This window comes from Podarcis cretensis (genome assembly GCF_951804945.1).
Source record: "Podarcis cretensis genome assembly, chromosome: 3".
In the NCBI taxonomy this organism is placed as follows: domain Eukaryota; kingdom Metazoa; phylum Chordata; class Lepidosauria; order Squamata; family Lacertidae; genus Podarcis; species Podarcis cretensis.
In genome coordinates, this window is record NC_137172.1 from 106,469,071 (window position 1) to 106,490,369 (window position 21,299).

At 44.5% G+C, this 21,299-nt stretch overlaps 1 protein-coding gene and 2 long non-coding RNA genes across 3 annotated transcripts; 2 read left to right on the forward strand and 1 right to left on the reverse strand.

Moving 5' to 3' along the window:
* The first annotated feature begins 1,902 nt into the window (after positions 1 to 1,902).
* Positions 1,903 to 5,882, forward strand: LOC307212713. Its single transcript, XR_013837131.1, has 2 exons — positions 1,903 to 3,825; positions 3,856 to 5,882. It is a non-coding gene; the product is annotated as an uncharacterized lncRNA (long non-coding RNA).
* Positions 5,883 to 6,829: 947 nt separating this feature from the next.
* LOC307212504 (b(0,+)-type amino acid transporter 1-like) lies at positions 6,830 to 17,690 on the reverse strand. The gene is made up of 6 exons (XM_079969943.1): positions 16,690 to 17,690; positions 13,068 to 13,201; positions 10,113 to 10,242; positions 8,145 to 8,269; positions 7,428 to 7,515; positions 6,830 to 7,262 (listed from the first exon to the last, which is right to left on the reverse strand). The coding sequence occupies exons 1-6, from the start codon at positions 17,431 to 17,433 to the stop codon at positions 7,029 to 7,031; spliced, it is 1,455 nt and encodes a 484-aa protein (XP_079826069.1). The 5' UTR covers positions 17,434 to 17,690; the 3' UTR covers positions 6,830 to 7,028.
* Positions 16,993 to 17,891, forward strand: LOC307212802. The gene is made up of 2 exons (XR_013837231.1): positions 16,993 to 17,092; positions 17,680 to 17,891. It is a non-coding gene; the product is annotated as an uncharacterized lncRNA (long non-coding RNA).
* Positions 17,892 to 21,299: the final 3,408 nt, after the last annotated feature.

Consider the following 21,299-nt stretch of genomic DNA (forward strand, 5'->3'; position numbering starts at 1 on the left):
AACGGTAATAAAATGAATAAATACACAAGGGGTGATTTCTGGTTTTCCACCATTCAGTAATATAGGACCAAAGAGGCAGAGAGGTAGATTAACTAGCTAATGCTTAGCAGGTGCAGGAACAACGGAAGCTTGAATATAAAGCAATAAATTTCATTTTATACATTTGTAAAAAGCTGAACATGGATTAAAAGCCATATAAGCAAATTTAGTAGTGTCAGTTGAGAGCAGTGTCAGTTGAGTGCTGGTGGTTGCTAGGTTGTGGAGGTCCTTGTGACACGCCCTTCATTGTGACACCTCCCTCTGCTGGCTCCTTGGTCACTAGGGCTCTAGGGGCATAGTGATCTCCTTTGGTTTGATCATTCAGCAATTGAGAGAGAAGTGGATGGAGATGTAAGTAGACTTTCTCGTCAGCATCTGCATTCTGTGCTGGTAATGCTCCATGACAGTCTTAGGGAACATTTAAAATAGGGAGGTCCTAAGGAAAAGCAGGACATTCCAGGATCAAATTAGAAACTGGGGCAGCTTCTGTAAATCTGGGACTGTCCCTGGGAAATAGAGGCACTTGGGGGTCTGCTACCTGGCCTTTGACACCAGAGAGTTGTATTTTCAAGACTCGCCCTGTTGACATCCAATGCCCTTTTGTGTTTGGGGGGGGGGTTATTGGGCTGTTTTTGTTTTTATTATGCATTTTGTATTTTAATATTGTGATCTTATCCTGTGAACTGCCCTGACATCTGTGGGTATAGGACGGTATATATCACACACTTCCCTTCAATCTGCAACAGAAAACACTTTGTGTTTGATTCATATACTTTCTAAAGGGAAATACCGTATTTTTCGCCCTATAGGATGCACCGTCCCATAAGGCGCACCTAGTTTTTTTTGGGGGGGGGGAAATAAAGGGAAAAAAATTATTTCCCCCCCCCAGGCGCGGGGCTGGGGCGGGGGAGGCCCGAGCTTCCCCCGACCCCAGTCCCCAAACAGGCAGCTCTCTGCAAGCCGTGGGAGCCCAGGGCTGGCTCCCGCCGCTTGGGAAGAGGTCCGCGAAGCCTGGACGCGCTGAGCTCAGCGCACACAGGCTTCGGCATGCAGGCACCTCTCCGCAAGCGGCGGGAGCGCTCCCGCCGCTTGCGGAGAGGTCCGCGAAGCCTGGACACGCTGAGCTCAGCGCACGCAGGCTTCGGCATGCAAGCAACTCTCCGCAAGCAGCAGGAGCGCTCCGCTGCTTGCGGAGAGGTCCGCGAAGCCTGGAGAGCGAGAGGAGTCTGTGCGCACCGACTCCTCTCGCTCTCCAGGCTTCAGCGAAAGCCTGCATTCGCCCCATAGGACACACACACATTTCCCCTTCATTTTTTGAGGGGGAAAAGTGCGTCCTATAGGGCGAAAAATACGGTAATTGTTCAAAGCATGATGAACCTACCTGGACCCTGAGATCATCTTCTGATGATCTCAGGCAACACAAGAACGGGCTCCCCATCTATGGAATGCTCTCCCCAGGGAAGTTTGCCTGGCACCTTCATTATACACCTTTAGGCTCCAGGCAAAAAGGTTCCTTTTTAACCAGGCCTTTCGTCAATCTGATTGACATCCAATGCCCTTTTAAAATGTGTTGGGGCTGAACATGGATTAAAAGCCATATAAGGAAACATAGTAGTGTCAGTTGAGAGTAGTGTCAGTTGATTGCTGCTGGTTTCTAGGTTGTGGAGGTCCTTGTGACACGCCTTTCATTGTGACACCTCCCTCTGCTGGCTCCTTGGTCCCCAGGGCTCTAGAGGCATAGCGATCTCCTTTGGTTTGATCATTCAGTGAGTGAGAGAGAAGTGGATGGAGATGTAAATAGACTTTCTCATCATCATCTGCATTCTGTGCTGGTAACGCTCCATGAGAGTCTTAGGGAATATTTAAAATAGGGAGGTCCTAAGGAAAAGCAGGACATTCCGGGATCGCATTAGAAACTGGGACAGCTTCGGTAAATCTGGGACTGTCCCTGGGAAATAGGGGCACTTGTGGGGTCTGAAATTTCCCCTATTCCAAACTCAGTGCTTCTGATGCTACAGAAAGTCAGGGATCTCAGATCTCTGCCTTCATAAGAATGAAGCTCTTCCCTCAAAATCCTATCCTGGCCAGAAAACAGGAATCTCTTACCCAGTCCTTTTTTTCTATAAAAAAAGTGTTTAGGGGTACTCTCATTTTCTTACTCATATTGAAATATTGCCACTCAATGAGGCCAAACTTAGATTCACAAAATGTTTTGGGGTATGCATACCCCTGCGTCCCCCCAGGAAAAAAGCACTGCTTATCACAGTCCTCCATTCGCCAGAAGCGGTTTAGTCATGCTGGCCACATGACCCGGAAAAGCTGTCTGTGGACAAATGCCGGTACCCTCGGCCTGAGAACAGAGATGAGCACCGCACCCCATAGTTGAATTCAACTGTACTTAACCATTCAGGGATCCTTTACCTTTACCTTACCCTACACCTAGAACCACTAGGCTTCTCCTCTTGGTGTGTGAAAACTCAATAGGTACTGTGCGCACGTTTAGGATAATGGTTTAATTTTCTGAAATGGGGATGTTTACTCAGGTTAAATTACTATGTACTTTTATCATGGGTTTTTTTTCTCTGGCAGTAGCTCTCATGTGATTGGCTGACTTTGAGTTACATGACAGAGGCATTCCATTCTGTTGTGACTGTTATTCTAGTAGCTGTCGTTTTTACCTGTCTTTCTGCTTCTCTCTCTCTGTGTGAGGGAGAATGGCTGCTGAGGCAGACTTCTCGGGATACTGCTGAGGACAGTTTGTGCTATTGTGATCTGTCTGAAGTGAAAGAGACAGAGGAAGATCCCTCAATATCAATAAATAAAAAAATTAAAATTTAATAGGGAGAAACCTGTGCAGGAGCTCTCTGCAAGGAACAAAGTGAATAAGCACAAGATTGCAAATATGTTCTTTTCAGTTATATGTTTATGAAAGTTCTTTTTGAATATAGAGAGTCTGGACATTGTACAGTGGTACCTCGGGTTGCATACGCTTCAGGTTACATATGCTTCAGGTTACAGACTCTGCTAACCCAGAAATATGACCTCGGGTTAAGGACTTTGCTTCAGGATGAGAACAGAAATCGTGCAGCCGCGGCGCAGCGGCAGCAGGAGGCCCCATTAGCTAAAATGGTGCTTCAGGTTAAGAACAGTTTCCGGTTAAGAACAGACCTCCAGAACAAATTAAGTTCTTAACCCGAGGTACCACTGTATAGTCTTTAGAAAGAAGTTATCAATCACTTAGAAGAGCTATTTAGCTTCCTAGCTGTAAGCTACTCTGTTACTTTACATATCAACAAATACACACACACACACACACAGAGTGTGTATACACACACACACACACACACACACACACACACACAGAGTGTGTATACACACACACACACACACACACACACACACGAAAAACCGCCAGGCTCTGTCTAGTTGATGCTCTATTATTTTAATTATTGTTTAGGTCACCTGATAGGACAATATCCTTTGTTAGTAGCTTACAAACACATAATGGACAAAACACAAATCCAGTAAGAAACACAGTGTGAAACAGCATATGAAGCACAGCTTCAAACAATGCAATACAATAAAGGCAGAGAACTCTATAAAGTGCTTTCCTGGCATCACCTCTGGATTTTATAAAAATAAAAGATCCACTTGGCAACCCCTCATTTGCACATTATTCAGAGCATGGCGATAGAATTCTGGATTGCACTGCTTCAGCCTGCAGATTTGTAGCAGGGTGAGTCATATCTTTGAATGCTGCCTCATGTTAAGAGCGCAGAGAGAAAGGTTTTGAGTAGCTGGGAGCAGTTTGCTAAGGAAACATTCCTAAAGACGAACCTTCCTAAAGATGAACATTTTTTAGACAATGAGCATTTATAGAGTGGCAAAGGTAAAAGTTCTTCCTTTTTCAATCTAGCACCCTTTCCTGGTTTTTTTAAATGTATTTTTATTTTGTACTTTTCAAGTTTATACATTTCACTAATTTTATACATTTCACGAATTTTACAATCATTTTGACATTTCAAAACTTGACTTCTTTCCCCCTCTTTCTCTGGTTCCTTAAATTTGTTTTTAGTATCTTCTGCATATCCAAATTAACTTAATTTGCTCATTTATTCATCTTTAAATATATACTCTTATGAAACTGCATATTATTACAATAACCCTGCCAATGTTTTTATCTGTTTATAATATATCTGTAAATATTCAATAAACCATTTCCATTCTTTTATATATATAAAAATTGTTATCTTGATTTCTTATTCTTCCGGTATGCATATTCCATAAGTTTTTGTATCTACCCCTTTCTGGTTAATGCGTAGATCAACTCCTATTTACCAGCATAGCAAAAAGATTTGGGTCTGTTCCCATTTATTAAGCTAGGCGAATCAATATTTAATTTACACAATGTAATGCTAAATTCATGGCCTAAACTAGGAAAATACTAGGGTTGTTTTTTAAAAAAGTTTTTTTATTTATTAAAAAAAACCACTCTAGGTATAATAGGAAAATATATAGTATTCCTCCAAGCAATTGAGCACTGTCATGCAGAAACAATGCTTTCATCAATTCAGTTTTGTTCTGTACTTTTCACTGTTCCAGCAGTCCCTTCAGCGCATGACTTCTGACTTCAAAGACAAGGATTAGTAGGTCTGGTCAAAATTCTTCCCAGCAGTGTGCTTTGATATATCAGCCAAAGGGTTATAACACTGTCACAGCAGAGAATCTATGCAACCAGCCTCTTTGGCCCCCATAAAGGGAGCCAAGATTCTTGAGTTGTATTCTACCCAGGGAGTATATTGACTCAGTTAAAGAACCACTAGAGCTTTGTCATTAATTCAGGTGACTGAAAGGAATATATCAGTGACTTCAAATCATGTTACGGTCTCCTCACAGAGGACTCAGTTACATTAGTTCCCTTCCCAAATTCATTTTGTTGTTTTTATTTGACTGTAACCATCTTGGCATCTCTACAGTGGTACCTCAGGTTAAGTACTTAATTCGTTCCAGAGGTCTGCTCTTAACCTGAAACTGTTCTTAACCTGAGGCACCACTTTAGCTAATGGGGCCTCCTGCTGCCGCCACGCCGCTGGAGCATGATTTCTGTTCTTATCCTAAAGCAAAGTTCTTAACCTGAAGCACTATTTCTGGGTTAGCGGAGTCTGTAACTTGAAGCGTATGTAACCTGATGTGTATGTAACCTGAGGTACCACTTTAATCCTCTTTGTCCCAATGTGTTCCTCCGTGCCTTTGCAAAATCCCAAACATGGCTACACAATTAATCTTATGCCTTTGTTCTTCTCCGCCACCAGCTTACATCTTCTTGGCTTGCTCCTCAGCCCTCATTTGCTCATTTCTGATGTTTTGAAGTTCCCAGGACATTTCACAACACTCTGCAACTTCACCCTCCTACACACCTGCCTACCTTCTCTGCTGTAGCTAATGCGTCTCCCGGCTGTTCTCCTGGGACCATATGTTTAGCAAAGAGCAGAAATGCTGCCACCATAGCCTTGGCATAAGCCTAAGCTACCCACAGGCACTCGTGCCATGCCAGTTTGCAGAAGAAGACTCACATGAAGAAGCTTTTCAGAGTGACAGATGCATGTGTGTAGGTAGTGGCAGGAGTTAGGCCAAAATTTGTACAAAAGTGTGAAATGGGAGCTATTACGAACACCCTCTATGGAGGTCAACCTCATCAATTCCCATTTACAGATTCAAGAACAGCCGGCATATGCTTAGAAAGTTTCTTTTCTATTATTTACAAATGGTACGTTTCTATGGTAAGATCTGCATTTTCCCTAGCAGAAAACTATCATGCCGTTAAATATGAAACCTCCTCTTGATTTCTATGTGCTTTTAACTGTACAGTGGTACCTCGGGTTACAGACACTTCAGGTTACAGACGTTTCAGGTTACAGACTCCGCTAACTCAGAAGTAGTACCTCGGGTTAAGAACTTTGCTTCAGGATGAGAACAGAAATTGCGTGGTGGCGGCGCGGCAGCAGCATGCCCCATTAGCTAAAGTGGTACCTCAGGTTAAGAACAGTTTCAGGTTAGGAACGGACTTCCGGAACAAATTAAGTTCTTAACCCAAGGTAAAGGTAAAGGGACCCCTGACCATGAGGTCCAGTCGTGACCGACTCTGGGGTTGCGGCGCTCATCTCGCTTTATTGGCCGAGGGAGCCGGCGTACAGCTTCCGGGTCATGTGGCCAGCATGACTAAGCCGCTTCTGGTGAACCAGAGCAGTGCACGGAAACGCCGTTTACCTTCCCGCTGGAGCGGTACCTACTTATCTACTTGCACTTTGATGTGCTTTTGAACTGCTAGGTTGGCAGGAGCAGGGACCGAACAACGGGAGCTCACCCCGTGGCGGGGATTCTGTGGTTTAACCCACAGCGCCACCTGCGTCCCTAACCACTGTATTAAATATCAGTGACTATAGTGGATGGGGGGAAATGTGTGTGTGTGTGTATGCATGTATGCATAAAGGTAAAGGTAAAGGTACCCCTGCCCGTACGGGCCAGTCTTGACAGACTCTGGGGTTGTGCGCCCATCTCACTTAAGAGGCCAGGGGCCAGCGCTGTCCGGAGACACTTCCGGGTCACGTGGCCAGCGTGACATCGCTGCTCTGGCCAGAGCCAGAGCCGCACACGGAAACGCCGTTTACCTTCCCGCTGGTAAGCGGTCCCTATTTATCTACTTGCACCCGGAGGTGCTTTCGAACTGCTAGGTTGGCAGGCGCTGGGACCGAGCAGCGGGAGCGCACCCCGCCGCAGGGATTCGATACCCACACCCAAAAACACACACATACACACCACAATTTACAAAGCTTGTTTCAGAACCATCCAGGTCACTTAAATAATTGGTCTCCAGTTTTGGAAACAGTGGTAGCTTGTGGTGGTTTGATCCCAAATGTTCAGACCGACAGTTCAGACCAGATATACAGACTTTGCCATGAGTCTCTCAAAGCAGGCATGTGACTATTGAATCAGTCCACATTCTTTTCAGTTGGGGCAACCTGCAGAAACAGCTGAAAATGCATAGTAAATTTTCTTAAGAAGGTGGGATGGTACTTGTAGTGAATCAGGGGAAAATAAAAGATGACCCCACTGAAAATGAATAGGATGACGTAAAGGAACTCCATTTGGGGCTCGTCAATGATGGGTGCCAACACAAGGTATATAGACGCCGTCAGAAAAACTACTGGTATGATGATTGGTACCTGTGTAAAAAGATTTTTAATAAAAAAAATTATAGTCATATCTTTTAGAAGGACCCCCTCAGGTAACACATTTTTTTTTTAATCGCAGGTTGTAGTCCAACAAAATCTGGAGGGCCATTTTTCTCTTTAATCAAGAACAAAGCCATCTTCTTTTTAAAGTCTCACCTTGTAAGATCTTGGCAATTCTGGTTTCTTAATCTTTAAGTACAGGAGACCAGCGACAGTTATCCCGTAAAAAAGCCAAGCTGTAAAACTGTGCAGAAATAATGTTAGTAGCATTTACTCTAGACGTGAGCCTTTCTGGCATTGTAGGGCTCCAATGCAGTTTAGCCCCAGTCCTTATGGCCAACAGTCAGAGTCAAGTGAGGTTGTAGTCCAGTAAAACACACACACACACACACACACACACACACACACACTTTTATTTCCTTCTCTCATGCACACGGCTTAAATGGGTGAGAGTGATCTAACCAGTCAATCATTGCTTTCTGCATCTTGCAAAGATTATCTCATCAGGCAGTCTGTTCCATGTAATGTAGGAATTGAGTCTTTGGAACATGCTCACATTATATCTCTGACAGGCCCTGCCTCTGCTATCTTTTTTGCTATCCTTTGAAGACCGTCCTTTTCCCACAAGGCTTTTCAGAGGAGATTTTTTGAAATTGTTTTCACTTTCACTTTTCTTCTTTTTACTGGTGTTGCTTTTATGGTTATACTGCATTGGCATGCTTAATGAAATTAATGAATGGCTAAAAAGTTGCTATCCATTCTTTCATTGCTTTTAAAACAAAAGGGGGGGGGAGAGAAGGCTGTGGAAGCAAAAATAGAATTAATATGATACTGAGAAACCCATGGAGTGATGAGAATACTAAACATACATACCTGAAAAGGTTCACAATCTGACTGAAGCTTCCGGCTATAACCATAATTATTGACACAGCAGAAGTGAATATTAGAGCAGGAGAAGGTGTAAGGTATCTTACATGAGCCATGGATAGAATGTCTGGCTGAAAATGAAGGCACAAAGTACAAGACAATCATCAACACGTTGGAAGTGTCGTTTTTTTTTCTCCTTCACTTCAGCGGAGCTTTCTCCAAAGATCAAACACAAGACTCTGATTAGGAAAAGAGCAGTAAACATGGCTGTTGAACTTTGAGAAATAAACAGAAATTGCCACCAGATGATTTCTGTTGCAATACATTTGTTTCATTTTGAATGTCACTGTTTTACCCAACAGCCTGTAAAGTCAGGCCTAATATAAAAAAAATCCTGGTTCTCCGGAAACTTAACTTGAATGGGAGCCCATTGAATCATAGAATCATAGAGTTGGAAGAGATCCCAAAGGCCATCTAGTCAGATCAGAAGAGAAACCACATCAAGGCACCAGGGATGTCATATGCGTGCACAAGAAAACCACAATGTTATATTTTATTTTGCTTTTGTATTTATTGGAAATCTCCTAGAGTGGCTGGTGCAGTCAGTCAGATGGGGGATATTACTACTACTACTACTACTACTATACTTGACTATTGGCACAGGTTGTCTACCACAGTGATAATTCTCTTACAAAAGAGAAAATATGTGAGCAATCACATAAAAAGGGAAGGAAAATCAGAGTATATTCCTCACCTCATAAATGTCTCGTATTTTTAGCCTTTTATATAGGTCCCTTCCCCGCAAAAAAGAATTGCAACTGCTGCCCTAGCTGGTTATAGGCAGCCACATTAGTCCACAGAGTATTGTCATGACCCAGGAGTCCAGCAACTATCAAGACAGAGGCTGCAGAGGCTCCAGCTAAATACAGTGGAACCTCTGATTAAGATCTTAATTCGTTCCGGAGGTCCGCTCTTAACCTGTTCTTAACCTGAGGCACCACTTTAGCTAATGGGGCCTCCTGCTGCTGCTGCGCCGCCGTCGTGCGATTTCTGTTCTCATCCTGAAGTAAAGTTCTTAACCGAAGAAGAAGAAGAAGAAGAAGAAGAAGAAGAAGAAGAAGAAGAGGAGGAGTAGTTTGGATTTGATATCCCGCCTTTCACTCCCCTTTCAGGAGTCTCAAAGCAGCTAACATTCTCCTTTCCCTTCCTCCCCCACAACAAACACTCTGCGAGGTGAGTGGGGCTGAGAGACTTCAAAAAAGTGTGACTGGCCCAAGGTCACCCGGCAGCTGCATTCGGAGGAGCGGAGACACGAACCCGGTTCCCCAGATTACGAGACTACTGCTCTTAACCACTACACCACACTGGCTCTACAGAAGGTACTACTTCTGGGTTAGCGGAGTCTGTAACCTGAAGCGTTTGTAACCCGAAGCATTTGTAACCCAGGTACCGCAGTAGTAAGACCAGGTGCAGGGCTTTGAGCCTGCCTGAGCCCGAGGCTGACAAACATGAGCAATCAGAAGAACCTCCTATTTTTGCAGGGCAGAGCCTGGACCCTTACAGGCACCTTTGCCTGAGCCTATGGACCATAATGCCTCCCCACAGAATCTCACCAGTCCAGCGAAACAGAAAGTACACCACACAGGAGGCTAGAGAATGGAGGAGGAGTGCCCATCTTTAGGCCAGACGGTTGCCCCTTTAAGAATATAAAGTTAGTCACAAGAGGGCCAAGCCTGGAGGCAGAAGCTTAAAAGGGCTCACGTCTGTTCACTCTGAGCTCTCCATGGTGCTGCTACTCCTGACCTGCCTTCTCTGTAGGGTCTGGCATCAGGCCAGAACATTACACAAAAGAGTCAAACATACATGTAATAGTAAGAGATGGGTTTCGCTTGGCTTGCGTTGCAATGGATGTAAGAGACTAAACCATTGTTTCACACACACACACAGGAATATCAGTGGCTTCACAGCTCTTACCATGTGGCCTTCTCTTGCTGCAATATAACACATGCGGCCTCCGCTGAAGAACGTTCCGTTCGCTGATCCAAACGAAGACATTGCAACGGACAATGACATCAGCCACACCCAGCTACCGAGGACCTTGTTCCTAAAAAGGGGGATGGAGAAGGGATTATGACAGTATGACTAAGAAGGGAAAGCAGCAGCCTTATTTTGTTAAACCACACACTCAACTAATGTGGCAGTAGGTATTACTGGAAAGGCAAGTCAGTAGGAGTGGAGGCAATTTTAATGTAAAGCTTCCTAGTTTGCACTTCCTGGAAGAATCAGCAAATAAAAACACAGATAGCCTTCAAATCTGCACATCCTTGCATTTCACAACGCAATTTTGCAAACAAATAATGTGTACAAAATGCATATATTAGGATAAGATGAGAATGAAAATGCACATATTAGTGCAAAATTCATAAATAATGAGTCTTCTCTTTGGAGACCTGTCTGGTCCAGCTCCAATTAAGAATCTTAAGGAGGAAGATGTTGGCCTTGGAGGTTGTCTGTCATTAGCAGCACCAAGATGACAGCCTTCAAATAATAATAATAATAATTTTTTATTTGTACCCTGTTCTCCCTGGCTGGAGCCGGGCTCAGGGTGGCTAACATCATAAAACTAACTCAGGCACATAACTCACCTGATCTGTCTCCCTTGATGAAGTTAGATGCATTTTATTCTGCTGAAATTATGGTTATGAGTTTTCATCTACGCTTATAAATTAACAAAGACAAATTATGTGCAAATCTTGCGTCCTCTTTTGTTTTCTCTTTGGGTGACAAGTTTCCTCTCTTTTTGGTAATGTGTAAATGGTCACAAGAGGAACACGGGTGGCGCTGTGGGTTAAACCACAGAGCCTAGGACTTGCTGATCAGAAGGTAGGCGGTTCGAATCCCCGCGACGGGGTGAGCTCCCATTGATTGGTCCCTGCTCCTGCCAACCTAGCAGTTCGAAAGCACGTCAAAGTGCAAGTAGATTACCGCTCCAGCGGGAAGGTAAACGGCGTTTCCGTGCGCTGCTCTGGTTCGCCAGAAGCGGCTAAGTCATGCTGGCCACATGACCCGGAAGCTGTACGCCGGCTCCCTCGGCCAATAAAGCGAGATGAGCACTGCAACCCCAGAGTCGGCCGCGACTGGACCTAATGGTCAGGGGTCACTTTACCTTTAAGTGGTCACCCTAATCTGCTCTAGGAGATACCCAGTTCTGTTGAATGCACCATTTAGTTCTTCTACCCCCTTGTTGCCTTCTCCCTGGAATGACAAGGTTAATCAGGCAGAAGAGGGTGTAAGACTTTAAAGGGGTGGGGCAGAGAACTGTAACAGAGAAGAACGGTAACAAATAACTTGTTAATCTGGAGTAATAAGGAAGGCGGTGCATGGAAAAGTTGTCTTGACACAGTGAAATGAGCTTTGTCACTTGTCTCAGTATATATTCATCATGTGAATGGGTATTAACATAAACTCTATAAAAAGATGCATCATAAGTATTATGCGGGGCAAGTTTGATAATGCGCAGACTGAACACCAGTTCAGGCTTGAACATTTCTGATATGATCCCTATATATAGGCAGGTTGATGCTTTGCAATTGACTATTTCACTTCTTTTGTCTTTGCAGAACAATAGCGTCTCGTGCACACTCAGACCCCAGGCTTATGTAAAAACCCAACACCTTCACTGCCCACTTTGTGCAGCAGGGATCATCTCCGGGAAAACTCGTAAAACACACACAAAAGATCATCTTCAGGGTGATGCAGGATGCTTTGCTGCTTTTTTCCAGACAGCAGCAGCTAAAGGGGTGTGTGTGTGTGTGTGTGTGTGTGTGTGTGTGTGTGTGTGTGTATGTACACATGCATACTAACACAGGCATGTAATAACTGATGCAACTTGGTTGTGCAAACTTATTTTATTTCGACTGACTGAAAGTTCAGGGAAACCTGAAAGCCTGAAATAGCCTTAACTATTGGTTGTATCCAACCAAGTCATCCTGTTAGCACAAGGACTTCTGCCTGTGGAACAGAACTTCCTCTCCCTCTCACCCCTAAGTATTGTGACACACCCCCCAAAAAAAAATCTGTTCTGTGTCTCCCCCCATCTTCTGGAGAAGCTTTAGGGGAAGCAGAGGGAAATGGGGGAGAACAAGGAGAGGGAGTTCTATTTCACAGGTGTAATTCCTTGCAGTAAAGGGATGACTTGATTGGATACAACCCATAACCAAGACAGACATCGCTGTGTCTTATTTCAGTTTGGCTTTCACAATCTGTTCTCACAATTCTACTTTCCTCAGTTCCACATCCCAGTTTTTCTAAGCTGGAGGGCTGACACGGTGGATTATGGTATTCCTGTGACAAGTGGATTATAGTATTCCAATGACAAGATCCCCATAGGCAGTGTGGTTTTGGCTTCCCCTTCCTCCTTTTCTCCAAACCACAGCCATCCTCTGCAGCTTGCCTGGTGGGACAGAGCCTTAGGCTAGGTTCCTAGCAAGTGACTCACTAATCCTGAGGGAGAAGCATAAAGTGGAGGAGAGGTTGATGCATTGCAAACACAATGGCAGAGAGAATCGGGGGCTCCTGCTGGCATGTTCGCACCCTGCCAACATCCCCACCACCTTGCTGCTCCCCCTCTTGGCAAGCAACAGCATCTCATCTGCTGGGAAGCCAGTGTAGTAGTTCCATCACTCTTGCACCCATGTCTGCATTTCTTCCAGGATTCTATACTAGAGAGTAGATACTTGACACACTTGGGAAAAATACTATTTCCTGATTAGTTGCAACAATGTGGGGTGATGTGCAGTGGTAACAGAAAAGCCACTTTCATTCAGCCTGCAGCTGAACGTCGATTTGCAGGAACTGCAGAATGAATAACATTGGGTTGCTTTGGGTGAACATGTAGGTAAGTCTTCAGAGCTCTGGAGCATCACTCACCCCCATGTAATGGCCACAGCACCTGAAGACAGAAGTTTGGCAGGAGTCATGGCTGCAAAATAGCTCACATTTACCAGCAAATAGAAGCAGGTAACTAGAGGAATAGCAATCATCATGGCCCTTGGAAGGTTCACCTGGAGAAAGAGTAAAGAAAAGCAAACAAGGCCTGATATGCACCTCTATATTTGATCTTTTTTACTGAACACATACACACACACATGTACACACACACACACACACACACACAGAGAGAGAGAGAGAGAGAGAGAGAGAGAGAGAGAGAGAGTGAGTTAGAGTTGTTTCCCCCAAAGGCCCCCAAACAAAGAGCTGTAGCCAACAAGTTTTAAACTCAGAGTAAACCCACTGAAATTAGGGAGCATCAGTAAGTTGTGTTAATTTAAATGGGTCCACTCTGAGCTTGGTAGGCATTTGATACAAGCCAGGAGATTGCGGGATCCAGGGAACTAAGAAGCATATACAAACTAGTGATGATACTAGAAAGCTTCCAACAGTTCAGTCCTTTCTAAACTGCTCATTTTCACTAGTTGGAGGTCATACTTTTATAATGTTAGAGAGAGATAGGTAGACTGCATAATTAAGGCTGCAGTCCAATGCACACTTACCTGGGAGTAAGTCTTAATGAATTCAGTTGGACTTACTTTTGAGAAGACATGCCTAGGCATACTTAGATTAATGTAAATCTCATTGACGACAGGAGGATGTACGTACTTCTAGCAGTCAATTCTGGGAACTGTAGGTCTGTGAAGGGAATAGGGATCTCCCAGCAACTCTCAGCACCCTTATCAAGCCACAGTTCCCATGATTATCTGGGGAAAGCACAATTGTTTAAAGTAGTATCATACTGGTTTAAAGGTACAGTGCAGATGCACCCACTTGGCTTAAAATCTAAACCAGTTAAGAGCTCAGGATAATTCAAAAGCTTGCTCACTGTTTTGGGACATTTTTATTGTATTGCTCAATTTTGGATTCTTAGGACTAGTATCTTGTTTTCCTGAACGGATCACAGTTATTTCCTCACTCCTCCACTCTCTCCTTTAGTGCAAATGCATCTGCATCATCACTTACTTAGCTGATGGTATAATCTGCACATCTTTAGGAAATGAATAGTGAAAGCTGACACTGATTGACTAAAAACTAGGCATTCTATAACCTTAGACTTTGCTTGCTATTTAAGCTATAAGTGGTAAAAAGTATCAATGTTCAGTTTGCACACGTATCAGAGCTGTAAGGTGCACGTTACAAGTTTGAACTTCAAATCTCAGCTGAGACCTTGGATTGTTGACCCCTGCTATTGTACACCATTTGGAAAGCCGCAATGCATAGATTCACGATTTGTGAACTCAGAATTTTTGTTACGATATTTGTATGCCTTGCGACTGAGTGCTGCCATCTCATGTCATAAATGCAAAATTTCAGGAACCCCATAGTTTGCCAACCATTTTTCTCATTTAAGGAAGCTCCCATCGCATCTCTCTAAACAGCAAAAACAAGATAACAAGGGAGCAAAGTTATCAGCCCAGGGCTGAAAGTAAACAATTTGCAATGTTTGAAAATGATGGCATGTAAAAAAAATTAGAGCTGTAGTCAGCTCTGTGTGAACAGAATTCCACTCCTGCAGATTCACTGTCTTCTCCCTACATGACTCCAATATTTGCTCATCTCCCCCAACCTCTGGAGCTGATTTTTGTGGGTACATGGAACTGTAGGGAAAAAGAGAGGAGTGGAAAGTTGCCTGGCAAAAGCGGAAGTCTGCTGCGCATGTCGAATAATACAACCCAGAAATAACCACTTATGAGAATGTGCCCAGTACAGAGATACGCAAGTGATGCATTACAAATTAAAGCCATCAAGGTAACATAACTGAATCAAATGCTACCACACTTGTCTGAAAACAAGTATAGTAATCTATAACTCAGAGAATCCACCCAGGTAAGTGAGAATTCCGACTGAATTGAATGGATAAAAGAGTTTTAGCTAGAGTAACTTCACACTTTATTTCTACAGGCACATTGGGTGTCAGTGAAATTTCAAATACAGTATGCCAGAGTACAACATTATGCAAGATTAAAAAGGTAAAGGGACCCCTGACCATTAGGTCCAGTCGTGGCCGACTCTGGGGTTGTGGCGCTCATCTCGCTTTATCGGCCGAGGGAGCTGGCGTACAGCTTCCGGGTCATGTGGCCAGCATGACTAAGCTGCTTCTGGCGAACCAGAGCAGCGCACGGAAACGGCGTTTACCTTCCCGCTGGAGTGGTACCTATTTATCTACTTGCACTTTGACATGCTTTCCAACTGCTAGGTTGGCAGGAGCAGGGACCGAGCAACGGGAGCTCACCCCGTCGCAGAGATTCGAACCACCGACCTTCTGATCAGCAAGTCCTAGGCTCTGTGGTTTAATGCAAGATTACTGGTGAGCATTTTGCTATGTGTATGTGTAGAAACCCACTGCCTAAGATGCTTTTCTAGCCTAGGTATGCATGGCTCTTATATATGCATAATTTCACAACAATCGGTATATATACTAGAACTGTGCACTTTCCGTGGTCCAGATCCCAATCTGGCACTCTGGAAGCAGCCTGATTCAGTCAGAAGGTTGTCCATTTTGCGTCTGGTCTGTGTCTGAATCCTGATTTGGAAAAATGAAGCACCACTCCTCCCCCTTGTCTTCAAGATTATAGAGAATTTTTTTTAATGGCTCTCTTTCTCTCATTGTTGTGTTGGGATGCAGCTCAGATTGTATTGGTTTGCATGGGGGGAGAGGAGACCGAGAGAGGAACCTCCAAACTTCCGAAGTGTCTCAGTCCTTTGTCTATGCTGACCCTCATCAACTCTAAAGCAATCACACCGAATCTCTTGATATAAAAAATAAGAAGGCTAAGTTTATTACAGGAAATACATTCTTAGATAGTAAAGGGTTTCTAGTTCTAGTTAAGTTGGAGATGCAAAGGGACATGCCTGCTCCTTGATCTGGCTTCATAAGGGCTAGTTACTTGCTGTTTTGTTTTTTAAAAAATGAAGCCAGGCCCACAAATAGGCCAACCAGCTATCGACTGGCATGTCCAGAATGCAAGCAAAACTCAGACATGTGGGCTATGTGGCAACTCTAGGTGTGAAATCTGCCAATCTAAGGACAGTCATACCTTGGGTTTCAGACGCTTCAGGTTGCGGGTTTTTGGGTTACGGACCTGCCAGAACCCGGAAGTACCAGAACTGGTTACTTCCAGGTTTCGGTGGTCGCACATGCGCAGAAGCGCCGAATCGCAACCCACATGTGCACAGACACGGCGTGGCGCTGCGGGTTGCGAAGGCTGCAGGTTGCGAACGTGCCTCCTGCATGGATCACATTCACAACCCGAGTGTCCACTGTACAAATACACACATACACACAATATAAAATATAAACAATTCAGTGTTCTATATCTATCTATCTATCTATCTATCTATCTATCTATCTATCTATCACCTATCCATCCATCCATCCATCCATCCACTATCATCAATCTATTAATCATCTATCTGTCTGTCTGTCTGTCTGTCTATCTATCTATCTATCTATCTATCTATCTATCTATCTATCTATCATCAATTATTCTCCACTCACCTCCGGCTTCTTAATCTCCTCAGTCACATAATTCAGGTTGTTCCATCCATCGAAAGACCAAAGCCCTTGATAGAATGCAATCCCGATAACCCCGGCTTCCAACCTTGTGTTTTGAAAGGCATTCTGGAAACGGTGAGTTTCCCCCTGAACGAGCAGCACCACGCCTCCCACCACGATGACCAGCAACGCCAACAGCTTGGCCACCGTGAAGACGTTCATGACAGAGGTGGCCAGCCTGACGCTGAGGCAGTTGATGAGAGTTAAAAGCAGGATGCAGGCCACAGCTGCGCATTTGACCGCTACCTGGGGCGAAGGGCACCCAGGATGAAAGGCGGCCACAGTGTATTCAGCAAAGCTCAGGGAGATGGCCGCCACGCCGGCGGGTCTCACGACAATGACAGAGGTAAAGGCAAAGAGGAAAGCGGGGAGGGAGCCAAAGGTCCGCAGGATGTAGATATATTCGCCTCCCGACTCTTTAATTAAAGTTCCCAGTTCAGCATAGGACAGGGCCCCCAAAGTGGACAATATGCCACAGGATGCCCAAATTATGAGGCTGCCAGCCAGGCTGCCTATGTTACGCAGCACCCACTCTGGGGACATGAAAATCCCCGAACCGATCATAGTGCCAGCAATTAATGACACTGCGCTGGCCAGCCCAATCTCTCGCTTCAGTTTCAACATCTCCGTGGCTGTGCTCGGCTGAGCACTGGCTGGACCTGGTCGGCTTGGTCTTCTCTTTCCCATGATGGAACTAGTAGAATTTGCTTCTTGAGAATCAGCACGTGACAGCAGTGAAATAATAAAAAGAGAGCTTTCCCTTCTAAGTTAATGATTATATGCAGCCAGCAAAAGAAAGAAAGAAAGTGTCTTGCCATGTGCGACTCTGGCAATTGAGTTCCTTGGAGAATTTCCTCGTATTGGCTTGTTTTAAGAATTGCTGAGAATTACAAGGAGGCGGGAGACAAGAGTGTTTGTTTCGTTTTGACACAGGCCCTGCTTATGTCTTCATCTTGAGACCTATCGTGCAAGCAAAAAAAAAAAAAAGCAAGAGGATTTTTCTCTCTCTCTTTTGGGTCTCACAGGCTGGTGAGTTTTGTGCTTCCTGTTTCTGGTGAGATTGGCGACAGATAAGCTGCCACCTTCCCTGTACTTTATTCTTTGTGACTGATTAATAAAAGCCATTTGAGGATAGTTCACAGCCAGCTCTGTCATTGGTTGTGTTCACTACACACCATACATCAAAGCACATTGCTTCCTGCAAAGAATTCTAGGAAGGGGAGTTTATCCCTTGCAGTGCTAGAGTTCCCAGCACCCTTAAGAAATGGCAGTTCCCAGGTTGCTTTGGGGCAGGGGTCAGCAACCTTTTTCAGCAGTGGCCGGTCCACCATCCCTCAGACCATGTGGTAGGCTGGACTATATTGGGGGGGGGGATGAATGAATTCCAATGCCCCACAAATAACCCAGAGATGCATTTTAAATAAAAGGACACATTCTACTCATGTAAAAACACGCTGATTCCCGGACTGTCCACAGCCGGATTGAGAAGGCGATTGGGCCACATCCAGCCCACGGGTCTTAGGTTGCCCACCCCTGCTTTGAGGAAAACTTTGTGCTTTCAAAATGCTTTAAATGTGCTGCGTGGATGTGACCGCAGATATAGATTATTGTTATTCTGTTAGTATTAATTACCTTTATTTGTCACTTACTACAAAAATGTCTCAAAGAAACTTTCAGTTAGAAAAGCATACATTAAAAAATCTAAAATACTTCATAAAATAAATAACATTAAAATAAAAGAACATTTTGACTATGTTTTCAAACACCATTTTATGTCTGAACATGTGAATGAAACAAGTTTATCAACTGGACAAATAAGAAGCAACCAAAAAACGAGCACAACACATTCAAGAAGTTTGTTTATTTATGTAGAACAGAGTTGTGCAACCTCATACCCTGTTGTTGTTGTTGTTGTTGTTGTTGTTGTTGTTGTTACTACCCTGCTTTTCTTAGGGGGAATGACATAATTCGCTGGGAATGACATATAAATCTGCCGCTAAAAAACACATCCAGCACTAAAGCAAACTATCATCTCATCAGCTGCCAGCAGCAGACGGCAAATGACCGTCCACTTTACGTAACGGAGGGATGGGGGGGGGGAGAGAGAGATTTATTCCACAGCTTTTTTACTCAGCGATCGATAATGATCCCGCAATCAACCACGATCAACCACCATCTCACAGGGATCTATCTGTTGATCGCGGTCAACCGGTTGGACATCTCTGACCTATCCTATTTTCATGTTTCTGGAGAGTGGCTGTACCATGGGAAGAATGTGAGTTTATCATTTTGCATGGGGATTATTTGAACGTCATGATGGCTCTGAATGAAGTCAATGACTTGCAAGTGATCTTTATCTGTTTATGACCTTTTGCACCTTTTAATGAAGGCATGGCCAAAACCTAAAAGGTTGGGCATCCCGCATTTTAAAAAGAGCTATTTCTGGTTTTGTTGTTTTTAAAAAAGCATCCGTACATCCCATAGAGATTCTGTGGTTGCAGCTAAACTCCCTTAGCACATAAGCAACATGGCTAGGAGTCATTGATAGCCTTATCCTCCAGGAACTTGTCTAATCCTCTTTGGACGCCTTCCAAGCTGGTGGCCATCATTACTTATTGTAGAAGCCATCCAAGTTGGTGACCATCATCTCTGAACTCTGGCTAGGGCTGATGGGCGTTTGGAGTCCAGTAACGTCTCAAAGGCCATGAGTTCTGTTTTAACTAAATAGGCATGCCTGTACACCTTTAATTTGAAGGTATATATGACACCTTATTGGCCCAATGTTGGCTTCTGTATTGGCTCCAATGCTTTCCCCTTACATTTAAGGCTTTCTAACTTTCTATGTTCATTCCACCATGCCTATTGTGCACAAGTTCATCTGCTGTCAGCCCCTTGTGCTCCTGCAGCTCTATGCCTTTCCTTCTATTCTCATTGTAATAATAATAATAAAAATAAGGTCTTAATAAATGTTCATAAATGTACCAAACAAGCACGTACATAGATATGTGGACCACATGTCTGGAAGACCATCCTGAAACCATTTTGACTCCCCAACTGACCAAATGTTTTCTCTGCAAGGAGGGAGGGGGTGAGGGCACCTTCCCATTGTCTCAGGAATTGGGTAATCATCATCTCAAAGGAATGGCCAGACTACCAAGAAAGGCAATCAGATAAGGCATTGTCAGATAACCTGGCAGACAGGAAAAACAACAACATTCAATTTTCTGTTGTAGACCGCCTTTTCCGATGTAGGTATGATGTTTGTGAGGGGTGGTCTTGGGTTACACCCCTTCTGTGATGTATGTATGTGTTAGTGTTTTCAGAACTCATAGGGTTAAAGAGTTCTGTGTGATGTCCCTCAATTCCTGTCACGTGATTCAGAAAGAGGGAGGAGTCGTTCCTCACTGTTGTGTGTCTGCTGCCTGAGAGAGACGGAGGCAGGAGGCAGCCATGAATGCTAGCAGTCCAGGAGAATCTGAGAAATGCTGAGCTGTAAATATTTTGCTGCAATAAAGAACTGTTAATTTGGATTCACAGAGCTTGGTGTGTTTGGATCTAAGCAAGCAGTAACAGTTTTTTCCGCTGTGTTTTTTACTCTGCAAGGCGAAACCGGAGAGAAGAAGGTCGGCGCAGCTTGGCTAAGAAGTGTGCCGGACCGCAATAAACTGGGCTAATTGGGGCCATAAAGCAATTAGCCAATTAAGATTTTATCACAGGTTATGGGAACTAATTACCGCTTGTAAAAACTGTTGCTGAAAGTCTGCCGGTGTGCTTTGAAGTCAGCTTGATCAGCTGGGAAGACGCTACCGAAGCGGAGGTCTGCGTTCTGTGTTTTGCCTGATGCTGAGAGGCAGAGAGCTGAGAGAGCAGCTGAAAAATCGGGTGCCGGAGAGCTGACTGGTTTTACGTGAGTAGCAGCTGGGGCCCCGGGGAAGAGGAGAGAATGGCAGACAGCCAGGTCCTTGAGGACGTTCCGCTTGACAAGCTCACTTTAAGAAGTTGGGCAACCTGGTCCAGAAGAGTAAGGGGTTGGTTTCTGGTTACTGGGCTTTGGGATGTAAGCCAGAAAGAGCCACTACCCCTAAATCCAGGTCCTGAAGGGACAGACGTTGCAGGCTTTGAGGCTGCGTTGCCTGAAGATAGCCAGCAGAGAATGCAAAGAGAGCTTGCTATGCTGAAAGCATGCGTACACGCATCGCTCTTGCCTAGTTTGGAAGGCATAAAGTCAGCAAGGGCTGCCTGGGAGGTGCTGAGAAGTTTGTGTGAAACTTCAGCAGGAGGCCAGGGCCCTGGAGAAGTCATGAAGAGCCTAGAAATGGCTGTAGCCCTTGTCCCTGAGGTGCAAGTCGGGGGGGCTGAGAATTCCAAAGGCAAGTTTCAAAAGTTTTCCACTGTGAGTGCTAAAGTGAAACGCAGTTTCAGCGAGGGCAGGGCTGGCACAGAGTGCTCTTCCGGAAGAAGGGGGGCCAGGCCAGCTGAAAGGAGCCCTGGGCAGTGTTTTTCCACTGGTGATCGTCGTCAGCCAAAGTCTGGAAAGCTGCGGAGAGCTAGAC